Source organism: Siniperca chuatsi, linkage group LG23 (assembly GCF_020085105.1).
Source record: "Siniperca chuatsi isolate FFG_IHB_CAS linkage group LG23, ASM2008510v1, whole genome shotgun sequence".
Classification (NCBI taxonomy): domain Eukaryota; kingdom Metazoa; phylum Chordata; class Actinopteri; order Centrarchiformes; family Sinipercidae; genus Siniperca; species Siniperca chuatsi.
The window spans coordinates 18,169,119-18,181,152 of NC_058064.1; the positions used below are offsets into that span (position 1 = coordinate 18,169,119).

The following is a 12,034-nucleotide window of genomic DNA, read 5'->3' on the forward strand; positions in this document are numbered from 1 at the left end:
ATGTTGCTTAAGTAAAACATTATTTAGACAAAGCTTTTTGGTGAGGCCATCTCTACAGCTGTCAGTGTTTGGGACCCCCGAGCTTTATATGGAGTAGTTGAGTTGCAAAAGTTAGTCGAGGCAGTAAAATCATTAGTTTAAAAGTTGAACTGTCACGAATTTGGATTAATGTGAACTACCGAACGAAAGTGAAAAGCTAGGTATACCCATTTTGTTATTCAATGCAGCGTTAAGCTAGTTTTACGACGACAGTATGCTGTCACTGCTAGCATAGCAGCTATACAGGATGCTTTATTTTGATTTTTCTAAATATGAACAGTATGTATGTATGTATGTATGTTAAATATAATGTGGCATTATGTAGGTTAATTATGTATCGGGAGGGCTACTGTATAGTCTAATTTAGTATCTCCTTACATGTCGCATTTTCCATCTGTTTTAAATTTAAAAGTACGGTTTAAAATTTGAATTTTGACAGTTAAATGTCCGCATGCTTATCACCGAAACCTTACAAAATATAAATACCCAGTTAGGATAAACTTAAATAATTAACCAAAAAGCTCTTTCTTTGGGAAAATCAAATTGTAAGGTTGGTCTCGCTCTGCTGTGGAAGCCCATTTCAGCCAGGAAAAAAAAGAGGAGTTATGATTAAAATATAAATAGTCTTGGTAAATAAGAATTAAGTGATACTAGATTAAAGTCATTAATTAATATAAGTTAAAATTTTGACTTTGTGGCAAATAGGAAATGTTGGCACAGTAAGTTAAAAAACATTGACTTAGAAAGTTGAAAATTATGAGAATTGAAATTTTAACATAGCATTTCATAATTTGTCTATGTCAATATTTTGACATACCGATACACTCCAGCGATTTAATAATGCACTTCTACAGAATTAGGGGACTTACAAGAAACAGATATAAAAAAGACCTTGAGAGCTTGAGATATTCTGACTTTTAGTCTCAAGTATAAGTGTTAGTCTCTATGACCCTAGGTCACTAAACTGGACATTAAGCATTACATCTCTGCCATACTTGAATAATTGTGCAATATTCTGTGTACTACTCCCCTGTAATATTTAGTTTTCCCATGTTAGTTTTTCCTATTTATTGATATTGATATTATATACCTCCATTACTGCTGTGCAATATCTTAATTATCTCAATAAGCTACACTTAACTCGACAGTACGTGCACCACTACTTATTACTTATATTATTACATTATATTATTATACTGTATTATCATCATCAACTGGTAAACCCACTTACTACTTCACACTTATTTTATCTTATACTTATACCCACCTGGTACTTAATTTATTTTCTGACCTGTTTTATAGTGTATTGTATTATATTTTTTGCTAGTACTTTCTCCTGTGTGCACTGACGTAAAGGCGAGCTGCTGTAACAAAGAGTTTCCCTTCGGGGATCAATAAAGTATTTCTGATTCTGATTCTGAAGTCAAGCCTCAAAAACACTTGATCCTGCATTTCCTTTAATGCATCTCAGTAGCCTTCTTTCATTTGACCTATCCTGCCTGGTAAATGCCCATATCTTTCATACTATGCATCCAAAGCTTGCCAACCCTTTTGATTTTCCTGCCCCTCTCCCCACTCCTGGAGTTTTGATTCCCCCCGTAGAAATGCACGTCTGGTGTGAAAAGCCAGGCTACTGCTTGCGTGAGAGTTGATATATTGGGGTGCTTCCGCCTCCTGTCTGAACCCTGCGTTATGCTCTAGTCTGGCCAATACATTTTTTTTTGTATGGTTCATTTTCTGCATATCTTTAAATTACAAAGAGGTATATTTTAAATTAAATAGAAGTGTCTTTAAAAGGTGGACACATTAGAAACTGTAAATGAGCAGAGACACCAATGAATAGTGAGACACATTAGTTAAGGGAATATCAACAAATGACATTTATTTCATTCATTTAATTATCTCATGAAGACTGAACAGTGACATGCATGTTATGTGGGTTTATCCATCTTCTGAAATGCAGTCCATTTTGCTCTCTTTGGTGAGAGGGTCTGAAGCGACGGCAAGCTGGCGTGCTGTCCATTTTTCGTCCAGTTTTTCCCCTTTTGTCAAAGAATGACCTGTATAAGGAGAATTTATTCTACAAATTCAATAAACTATAAAGCAACAACACTCAAAGGACAAGTTCCTGAGTCACACAGCTTGAAAATCAAAACCAAACCTGAGAATGAAAACATTCCAGATTCCATTTCATGTAACAAACATCAAAGTGTTAAGTTGAAACTTCCTGATAATGGCAGAGCCATCACGCTTAAAAATGTATTGTGGACCAGTTCTAAAGACATTTTGTGGCAAACTGCAAAAACAAATGAATCTCAAGTGTTTGTGTGCTGCTATAAAATAACGTACCTGCGTCTCTCAGTAGGAGACAGTAGTTCACACTTCTCATTTGTTCTCCTTCCTCTCCAGGTCTTTTTCACGTCATGAACAGGGTATTCTGGGTGTCTGCACAGATAATAGATTGTTTAAACTCTAATCCCTGTAATAAAGACAAATTATTTTTAAAAAATTGAACCCAAGAGAACCTACCGGCATTCCTCTGCACCCTGTGTAGGATTTCCTTTGCCTCTCCTGTTTCTTCTTCCTGCTCTGTTTTTTCGTTGTGGGATGACAACCAAAGATTTGTCGTCTCTGTTTGTCTGCTCTCCACTTAGGTCCACTCTTCTCTTTCTGTCTAGATGGAGGCTGTCTGGGCTTTTGCATAAAGATGAAAAGTTGTTTTAATCTCCAGAATCTTAATGCAAACAGTAAATCATCAGTACAAAGAAGTGATATAACACTTACCTTCTGATGTTGGCCGGATTAACAGCCTTCCATTTCCTTTTATTCAGAGGTCTTTGTTGGGCTTCCAAGCCTTCTATCAGATTCCGCTTGACTCTTGTGGGCTTTCCACCGGTGCCCTTGGAGCATTTGGTGGGACTGGGACTCCTCATAGGGATATCCATCTTCTCTTGGGCCTCCGGTGAAATCCTCAGTGGCAACGTCTGCTGGACTCTGACAGATTCCCCCACAGCCCTGGAGCGACCAGTACTAAAGCTCCTCACACAGGGAGCCTCCTTCTCTTTGGCCTCAGGTGTATTCACTCTTATCTTTTTGTATGGACAGAGTCTGTCTGGCCTACTGCATAACGATGAAAAGTTGTTTGAATCTCCAGAATCTTAACGCCAACAGTAAATCATCAGTACAGAGAAGTGATATAACACTTACCTTCTAATACCAGCTGGATTAACAGCCTCCAATGTCCTTTTATAGGAAGGTCTTTGTTGTGCCTTCGGCTTTCTTTGAGCCTCCACAACTGTGGTCCACCAGAGTCTGGCATCTTTTATTAGAGTCTGCTTGACTCTGGTGGACTCCCCGCCGGTGCCCTTGGAGCATTTGGCGGGACTGGGACTCCTCATAGGGATATCCATCTTCTCTTGGGCCTCCAGTGGAATCCTCAGCGGCAACGTCTGCTGGACTCTGACGGATTCCCCAACGGCCCTGGAGCGACCAGTACTAAAGCTCCTCACACAGGGAGCCTCCTTCTCTTTGGCCTCAGGTGTATTTCTGTCTGTCACAGACAGAACGACTCGGTTTGGCTGCTCTCCACTTAGGTCCACTCTTCTCCTTTTTCTGTCTGGGCCGACGCTGACTGGCCTTTTGCATAACGATGAGAAGTTGTTTGAATCTCCAGAATCTTAACGCCAACAGTAAATCATCAGTACAGAGAAGTGATATAACACTTACCTTCTAATACCAGCTGGATTAACAGCCTCCAATTTCCTTTTATAGGAAGGTCTTTGTTGGGCCTTCGACTTTCTTTGAGCCTCCACAACTGTGGTCCACCAGAGTCTGGCATCTTTTATTAGAGTCAGCTTAACTCTGGTGGACTCCCCGCCGGTGCCCTTGGAGCATTTGGCGGGACTGGGACTCCTCATAGGGATATCCATCTTCTCTTGGGCCTCCAGTGGAATCCTCAGCGGCAACGTCTGCTGGACTCTGACGGATTCCCCAACGGCCCTAGAGCGACCAGTACTAAAGCTCCTCACACAGGGAGCCTCCTTCTCTTTGGCCTCAGGTGTATCCACTCTTATCTTTTTGTCTGGACGGAGGCTGTCTGGACTACTGCATAACGATGAGAAGTTGTTTGAATCTCCAGAATCTTAACGCCAACAGTAAATTATCAGTACAGAGAAGTGATATAACACTTACCTTCTAATACCAGCTGGATTAACAGCCTCCAATTTCCTTTTATAGGAAGGTCTTTGTTGTGCCTTCGGCTTTCTTTGAGCCTCCACAACTGTGGTCCACCAGAGTCTGGCATCTTTTATTAGAGTCTGCTTGACTCTGGTGGACTCCCCGCCGGTGCCCTTGGAGCATTTGGCGGGACTGGGACTCCTCATAGGGATATCCATCTTCTCTTGGGCCTCCGGTGGAATCCTCAGCGGCAAAGTCTGCTGGACTCTGACGGATTCCCCAACGGCCCTAGAGCGACCAGTACTAAAGCTCCTCACACAGGGAGCCTCCTTCTCTTTGGCCTCAGGTGTATTTCTGTCTGTCACAGACAGAACGACTTGGTTTGGCTGCTCTCCACTTAGGTCCACTTTTCTCATTTTTCTGTCTGGACCGAAGCTGACTGGCCTTTTGCATAACGATGAAAAGTTGTTTTAATCTTCAGAATCTTAACGCCAACAGTAAATCATCAGTACAGAGAAGTGATCTAACACTTACCCTCTAATACCAGCTGGATTAACAGCTTCCCATTTCCTTTTATAAGGTCTTTGTTTTGGCCAGTCAAGTGGTCGTGTTTTCTCACTAATTGTTAGTCTGGCCATGGCCTCCTCGTCACCTATGTAATACTAAATGAGCAAATAATTGGATACATGTTTAGACCATCTGTTGTTTTTAACTGCCAGAAACAAGATATGTACACCTAAATAACACTTATATGATTTAAGTGTTATTTAGTTTAATCAAAGAATAATCAAAGCACTTCTGTGTACTATTAATAAACATGGTAAAAATAGTAATTTATAGAAATGTTACTCCTACTGATTTCAACTAAAGTGTTATCTTTCTTAATTTAAATTCCTAATCACATCCTGCCTGTCAAGCAACTTTGTACATTATTTGTCAGCATGTAGAAATGGCTGATGGGAAGCAACTAATTACTTGTGTGTCTGTTTATTTGTTTTCCTGCTTAGATTAATAGGTCAGTGGGCTCTAGATTAGATGGCAGTACCTAAAAGAACCTAAGCATTTAGATAGCTACATATTTACATTGTAAGCAGCAGTTTCTAATTACTTTTACCTTTTGAGAAAAGTTTGTGCTAGAATAAATCAACACATTTAATCAACTTACCATGCCGTCACTTGGCCTCTGCGAGGTGCTGAAGCTTGTAGTAAAAAATATTTTGTTGAAAATGTAAACAGTTGAACACTGGATGTCTCTTTGCGTCTGCACTCAAAGTGTGAAGATAATTGAAATGATCTACAGAGCTCATATGTTCTCAAATGTAGAATCCTGTTGAGTTTTATTCCAGAACCATAAAGGTGTCATTATGATGGATGGAACCTTCCAAACAATGGGCTGACTTGAGCTCTATGACTCATAAAATAATAATTAAAGGTGTATTATCATATCAACACAAACTTACATCTATATACAACCTTCAGAGACACAAGTTATTTGTCGTTATTGAACATACTTGAACATGATTTCACTTCATATCAAATAAACACTCTTTAAAGTGTTTAAACAGGAATTTTCCTCATCAGAAATGTCAAATAAGAAAAAATAAAACAAAAACAAAACAGTTGCTGCTAAAACAGTTAATTATTTACATTTTTCACTATAGCATCTCTTTATATTCTTATACTAATGACCAACAGTTGTACCTCCCAGTAAAGCTGAGAGAATATGCAACAGTACATATAAAAAGTGGAAACAGCCCACAGTTTAGCCTACCATGCCATCTTGCTGCTGACTGCTCCTTTTTGTCACGTTGCTGCCACCTGTGTTGACTGGACCAGTGGAGCTGGCAATGACTAATATTTATGTTTTAAGTCAGTCCAGTACCCCTTTAATTTCTCATAATTTTGACTTGGTATGTTAGAATTTTGAGTATTGTTATTTTTTATCATGCCTAACTTTTTGTGGTTCTTTTTTTTTTTGGCGCAAATGGGCTTCCAAGAAAAATGAAGTAATTGAAGGGAAATATGCTTTAAAACTGATACTGTATGCCTGTAAAAATAAGCTTCTTGCCTTCCATGCAAAGACAGAATGCATTAGTCTTCACTGCATATTGCTTTCCTCTTTCCTAAAAATTGTTTTTTAGCTGCCATGACTATAGTAATTGGATTTGAGGGCAGTGCCAATAAGATTGGCATAGGAATCATCAGGGATGGTGAAGTGCTTTCCAACCCTAGACGGACCTACATTACCCCACCTGGTCAAGGCAAGTCACATTTCTGCTAAAGGATTAATCACCTTAAGTCACCTTCACTTCACTGGTGATATGTCAAAGTCGAACAATCTCTTGCATGTTAAGTTGAGAACATGTTGTTTTACCCATCAGGGTTCATGCCGAGTGACACCGCCAGGCACCACCGTGCTGTCATACTGACTGTCCTCAAGGAGGCGCTGGAGCAAGCAGGGCTGAAGCCTGCAGACATCGACTGTGTGGCATACACCAAAGGTAACATAAGATGCTGGGTCTTCACCCCAAATATTCCCAGTATTTGACCTCCCACGTAAGTTTCTAAATTGACTTCAGTTAGTTAAAACCATTGACTAGAATGTTAAAATCCAAGACCGCATTCATTAACCCCTGCACAATTACATCAAACTCACAATTCTAGATATCTTGTGCATCATATTATACTGTACACTTTATTCAAATTCAACCTCGCATGTCTTTGAAACCCTTCAGATCTTGACCAGAAATTTTTTTAAAGTTACATTGGTTTTTAAAATGGTAATAATTTTGGAACAACAAAGCTACCAATATTTTGTGTGACATTTTCAAAGTGGAAGTTTAATTGATACAGATGCAGCGTAGTAATCGTTCATCAGCGCCTAAAAGGCAACAATCAAATTAATAGACTGATGTGATGTTCTCTTTCAAACAAGGATCTAATCGCTTTTATCACTCCAACGTGACAAACAGTCCTTCTCTCTTGTTTTTCTTCTTCTCTTTCAGGTCCTGGTATGGGTGCCCCCTTGGTGACCGTGGCTCTAGTGGCTCGCACAGTCGCACAGCTTTGGGGGAAGCCGCTCCTCGGTGTCAACCACTGCATTGGACACATTGAGATGGGCCGACTCATCACAAAAGCCAACAACCCCACTGTGCTTTATGTTAGTGGAGGGAACACACAGGTTGGTTTCTGTATGTGGGCCTCATTCCTGAGGAAAAACGACAAGTCCGCATGATTCTTAGTGTTTAGGGGTTTGGTGGTTCTTTGTTTTTCTTTGGCACAGAGCTTCTGCACTGCACTCACTGATGATCATCTGTCAATTAAACAGTGTTGGCAGAGCTGTAACGTACACTGAGTTATAAGTTTATTAGCTACAAATGTAATTAGACTTTTGTCCATGTCTTCCTTTACAGGTTATTGCATACTCTGAGCAGCGGTACAGAATATTTGGGGAGACCATCGACATCGCAGTTGGCAACTGTTTGGACAGGTTCGCTAGAGTTATAAAGGTGTGTGCCATTATGGTCCTCATTATAGCAACTATTTGCCTTTTACTGTATGTGATAGATGTGTTATACTTTGTGTGGAACTGTTTCTCCACTCAGATTTCCAATGACCCCAGTCCAGGCTACAACATAGAGCAGATGGCCAAAAAGTGAGTGAGAGCCACTAAACAGCGTGCTTTCTGGTTGATTTACAATACTAATATTTTGACATGACTTAACTTTGCTTCTTGTCCATGCTGTTAGAGGGAGTCAGTATGTGGAGCTGCCATATACAGTAAAAGGAATGGACGTCTCATTTTCTGGGATTTTATCCTACATTGAGGTGATCTTTTTACATGGTGTAGATGTTAATTAGGCAAATCAAACTGAAACTGACACTCAAGGCTACAATTTGATGTCTACTACTTCACTATTCTTTTGGTTCATGATCCTAACAGCTCTTTTCTTTTTTTCTTCCATAGGAAGCTTCTCATAAGATGCTGAGCTCTGGTCAGTGTGCAGCAGAGGACCTGTGTTTCTCCCTGCAGGTACTCAGAATCTGCACTACCAGTTAGTCTGTTACTATAGTGCTGCTCTACAAAAAAGCTCTTCAGAACCATTTGTAGAAGCCATTTTTAAGTTTAAAGGCTTTGATTCCTGCTGAGATCTGTAAAAACAAACTATATTACTACATGGCTATTTTTGGATAAAGTTTAATTCAAACTCCATAGGAGCACAAACAACTTGATGTTAAGATGAGCATGTCTGGAATGCTTGTTTTGTTTTGATCTTGAGATATTTGGTCTAAAACATCATGATTAGAGCTGCAACTAATGATTATTTTCATTATCCATTAATCTGCCAATTATTTTACCATCATGTATAACAAGCTGCCACTTTAGATTATCAGAATAGTTGCAGATAAATTGTCAGTATTGCCCAGCACTAACGCCTCCCTCCCTGCAGGAGACCGTGTTCTCCATGCTGGTGGAGATCACAGAGAGGGCTATGGCTCACTGCGGCTCCCGAGAGGTCCTCATCGTTGGGGGCGTTGGCTGTAAGTACATCAGAAATGGATGCTTACAGGAAAAATCCAATCTAAAAGATTTTAACCCTGCCAATGATTGTGCTTCTGGGTCATGTTGGTTGGTGTATTTTTCATCATCCAGTGCCCATGTGTCCAGATATTTTCAGTAGCTAGAGTTACAATGTCACAGTAACCTAAAATATCAACAGGAAATGTCCTGAAGTGTGAGAGTGAGGTTTTCTTTCTAGAGCTGCCATTTTGCAAGTTCTCCAGTCAAACAGGGACAAATTACAATAAAGGAGTCAGAGAGATGTGTACACTATTTCTACAGTTGTGAAATGCATTGAAATCTCAGTGTAAGTCTAAAGGTTGTTTTTCCATTTAAAGGGTTACCCATTTTTGTTCTGTAAAAGACACATGGGAAAAATGACTTCTCACAAGAACAAGTCATTCCTGGATTTGATAACCAAGATGCTGTTAAGTTAGAGTAGCAACAACACAAGAGATTCCTCCCGTCTTTGTAAGTGGAAAACCAAAGAAAGTGTCCAAGAGTTTATATTAGATCATTTTATGGCATCACATAAAATTAAGTATAAATTATTTCTAATATTTATTATATTTTACTTTTGATTAAATGAAATATTCCCATTAACCTGAACTGTTCTTATCTTATTTTCCTTAGCTTCATACATATTTTTCTCTTTCATGATTATTGTAAGGTCATGGGACTGAAAAGCATCAGTCACAATGAACTGCTATTCCTAACTACTGCTTGTTTGTAAATGGACTTCACTGTAAGATGCTCAGGAATGCCTGAGGCGCCTGAAATGTGAATGTAAAGTTTAACTATGCTCTAAAGGTTAATCCTATCATAATTAAAATAAGCCATCAAGTCCCATTTAAAGCCTTCACATTCATTTATTCATCAGATTTGACCTGTCCTTGTATGATTTTCCACTCAGCCTGTCGAGAATGTGACCTGTTGTGTCCTCTGCAGGTAACCTGCGTCTGCAGGAGATGATGGGGGTGATGTGCAAGGAGAGAGGAGCCAAGCTGTTTGCCACAGATGAACGGTAAAGCAGTCGGTCCACACTCACTTTCATTTACATTAAAATTATAATGGACTCTGCTTCACATTCACGCCTATTAACAATAGGTTGGCGGTCCCCTAACTGAAACAGCTCTCATCTTTGTGTACATACAGTGGTGTGAAAAAGTGTTTGCCCCCTTCCTGATTTTTTTTTTTTTGCATGTTTGTCGCACTTAAATGTTTCAGATCATCAAACAAATTTAAATATTAGTCAAAGATAACACAAGTAAATACAAAATGCAGTTTTTAAATGAAGGTTGTTATTATTAAGGGAAAACAAAATTCAAATCTATATAGCCCTGTGTGAAAAAGTGATTGCCCCCTAAACCTAATAACTGGTTGGGCCACCCTTAGCAGCAACAACTGCAAACAAGCGTTTGCGATAACTTGCACTGAGTCTTTTACAGCGCTGTGGATTTTGTTTTCCCTTTATAATAACAACCTTCATTTAAAAACTGCATTTTGTGTTTACTTGTGTTATCTTTGACTAATATTTAAATTTGTTTGATGATCTGAAACATTTAAGTGTGACAAACATGCAAAAAAAAAAAAGAAATCAGACAACACTTTTTAACACCACAGGTGTGGAAATCACCTGAAAATAAGAATCGTGTTTTCGTTACCTTAGAATAAGCCCTTTTTATCTACCGCTAGATGCCACTAAATCCTACACACTGGTCCTTTAAGTACAGTGGAAAATATGGCATTTGTAAAAGGGTTAGCAGTAATGTAAAGTGTAATTGGTAGTAAATGGGCCGAACGCGCAAAAAACACTGGAATGGTCTTTTAAAAAAACGTTAATACTCAGGGCAACATATCTTCTATGAGAAGCCTCAATAGAAAAATGCCCATATCAAACCCGTGTATGAATCAGTGGAAAGAGCAAACTCATCTTTTCTCTTCATCACACGCCCTCACTGCGGAGTTCCTCAAACAGTCTGGGATTTCAGTCGACCAAGAACAATCTGTTCCAGGTTCAGTCCAGATAACAGTGTTCACTTTGTGCCACAGATTCTGCATAGACAACGGAGCAATGATTGCTCAAGCCGGCTGGGAGATGTTTAGGTCTGGTCAAGTGACGGAGCTGGAAGACTCATGGATTACACAAAGGTAGACTTAACATTACTGGTTCTTTTTGTCTCTTTACATTCTCCTGTTCTCATTCGTCAGTATCTAGTCTCTGTCTCCTTGTGGGAAATTATGGCAACCCTTGAAATCCAAACTAGTTGCTTGTGATTTAATGATCTAGCATATTGGGTCACAAAACTGGATCCAAGGTGCATTCAGGAACCCCCAGCTAAAAGATTTTATTATTACCTTTAATCATCCAGGGTAAATAGGTTTTACTTGATACAGAAATACTATCAAAAAGTCTTCTGGGCTCTTGGTATATAGAAAAGTTGTGATTCCTGGATCTAAGTACTCCCAGAATGTACGAGAAATTAATATATTGCTTCCTTGTTATAGGTACAGAACAGATGAGGTGGAGGTGACATGGAGAGACTGACTGAGCAACGTCGTGGTGCTACGTATGTTGTTGCAGCAGGTCTGCTATGACAGGTGGTATAGAACTCCTGGCTTCTGAAGAGACACTTCAACTCTGGGAAAGTTAAGCACTTTGCTTAAAAGAAGCAATTTTTTTCTTTCCCTGCTCACCTGCATTACAAGGCAACTTCAAGGTATTTTGATTTTCAAATTTTGGAGAATTGTGCTACCCACAAATGTTTCAGGTTAACTACACACCCCTACATCGTTTCTTCTGACCAGTAGGGGTGGTGGCGAGGGCACGTTAAGTCATTAATGGTGAGCTCAACTCTGCCTTGCTGGACCGCTGTTGATAAGGAGCAACTTTTGTCACTTCCTGCACACCATAGTTCCCTGATAGTAACCATTCACCAGAAACAAAGCTGAATGCAGAGGTCAATGAAGAGTTAGAGATGAGTAAACGTTTCTTGATATACCCATTTTTCTGTACTACATTTAAAACACTGTTTAATGCATCTTTTCTCCATAAAAATCTCAGGCACTATAATTTGGTGTCAAAGATACAGATTTACTGTTTATGTTCAGTTACAAATTGCTTATTGTCAGTTATCGTGCACATTTTAATGTCAAAGAGGGAAACATTAATAGAAACATGTGATTTTTGAACCTGTACAGCAGTAAATTTGAACTTCAAATAATAAAAATGTCTAAGATGGAACTTGTCAAGTTTAT

The 12,034-nt window shown here is 39.3% G+C and overlaps 2 protein-coding genes across 2 annotated transcripts; one reads left to right on the plus strand and one right to left on the minus strand.

Annotated features, from left to right (window-relative positions):
• Positions 1-43: 43 nt before the first annotated feature.
• LOC122871579 (O-sialoglycoprotein endopeptidase) lies at positions 44-12,020 on the plus strand. Its single transcript, XM_044186870.1, has 12 exons — positions 44-200; positions 6,357-6,476; positions 6,597-6,716; positions 7,221-7,396; positions 7,629-7,724; positions 7,821-7,870; positions 7,965-8,043; positions 8,183-8,248; positions 8,667-8,757; positions 9,725-9,800; positions 10,829-10,927; positions 11,285-12,020. Exons 2-12 carry the CDS (start codon positions 6,362-6,364, stop codon positions 11,322-11,324), a joined length of 1,008 nt encoding a protein of 335 aa, XP_044042805.1. The 5' UTR covers positions 44-200; positions 6,357-6,361; the 3' UTR covers positions 11,325-12,020.
• On the minus strand, positions 1,346-6,350 carry LOC122871577. The gene is made up of 9 exons (XM_044186866.1): positions 5,381-6,350; positions 4,750-4,877; positions 4,231-4,659; positions 3,766-4,143; positions 3,247-3,675; positions 2,824-3,159; positions 2,569-2,733; positions 2,389-2,484; positions 1,346-2,099 (listed from the first exon to the last, which is right to left on the minus strand). The coding sequence occupies exons 1-9, from the start codon at positions 5,381-5,383 to the stop codon at positions 1,943-1,945; spliced, it is 2,121 nt and encodes a 706-aa protein (XP_044042801.1). The 5' UTR covers positions 5,384-6,350; the 3' UTR covers positions 1,346-1,942.
• Positions 12,021-12,034: the final 14 nt, after the last annotated feature.

Excerpts from the sequence above, each read along its gene's own strand:
- LOC122871577 (XM_044186866.1), bottom strand. Across the intron at positions 3,676-3,765 it reads AATCCAGCTGGTATTAGAAG|GCCAGTCAGCGTCGGCCCAG; the intron begins GTAAGTGTTATA and ends GTTATGCAAAAG. Across the intron at positions 2,734-2,823 it reads AATCCGGCCAACATCAGAAG|CCCAGACAGCCTCCATCTAG; the intron begins GTAAGTGTTATA and ends TTTATGCAAAAG.
- LOC122871579 (XM_044186870.1), top strand. The coding sequence starts at position 6,362 with ATGACTATAGTAATTGGATTTGAGGGCAGTGCCAATAAGATTGGCATA. Across the intron at positions 7,397-7,628 it reads TTAGTGGAGGGAACACACAG|GTTATTGCATACTCTGAGCA; the intron begins GTTGGTTTCTGT and ends CTTCCTTTACAG. Across the intron at positions 9,801-10,828 it reads CTGTTTGCCACAGATGAACG|ATTCTGCATAGACAACGGAG; the intron begins GTAAAGCAGTCG and ends TTTGTGCCACAG.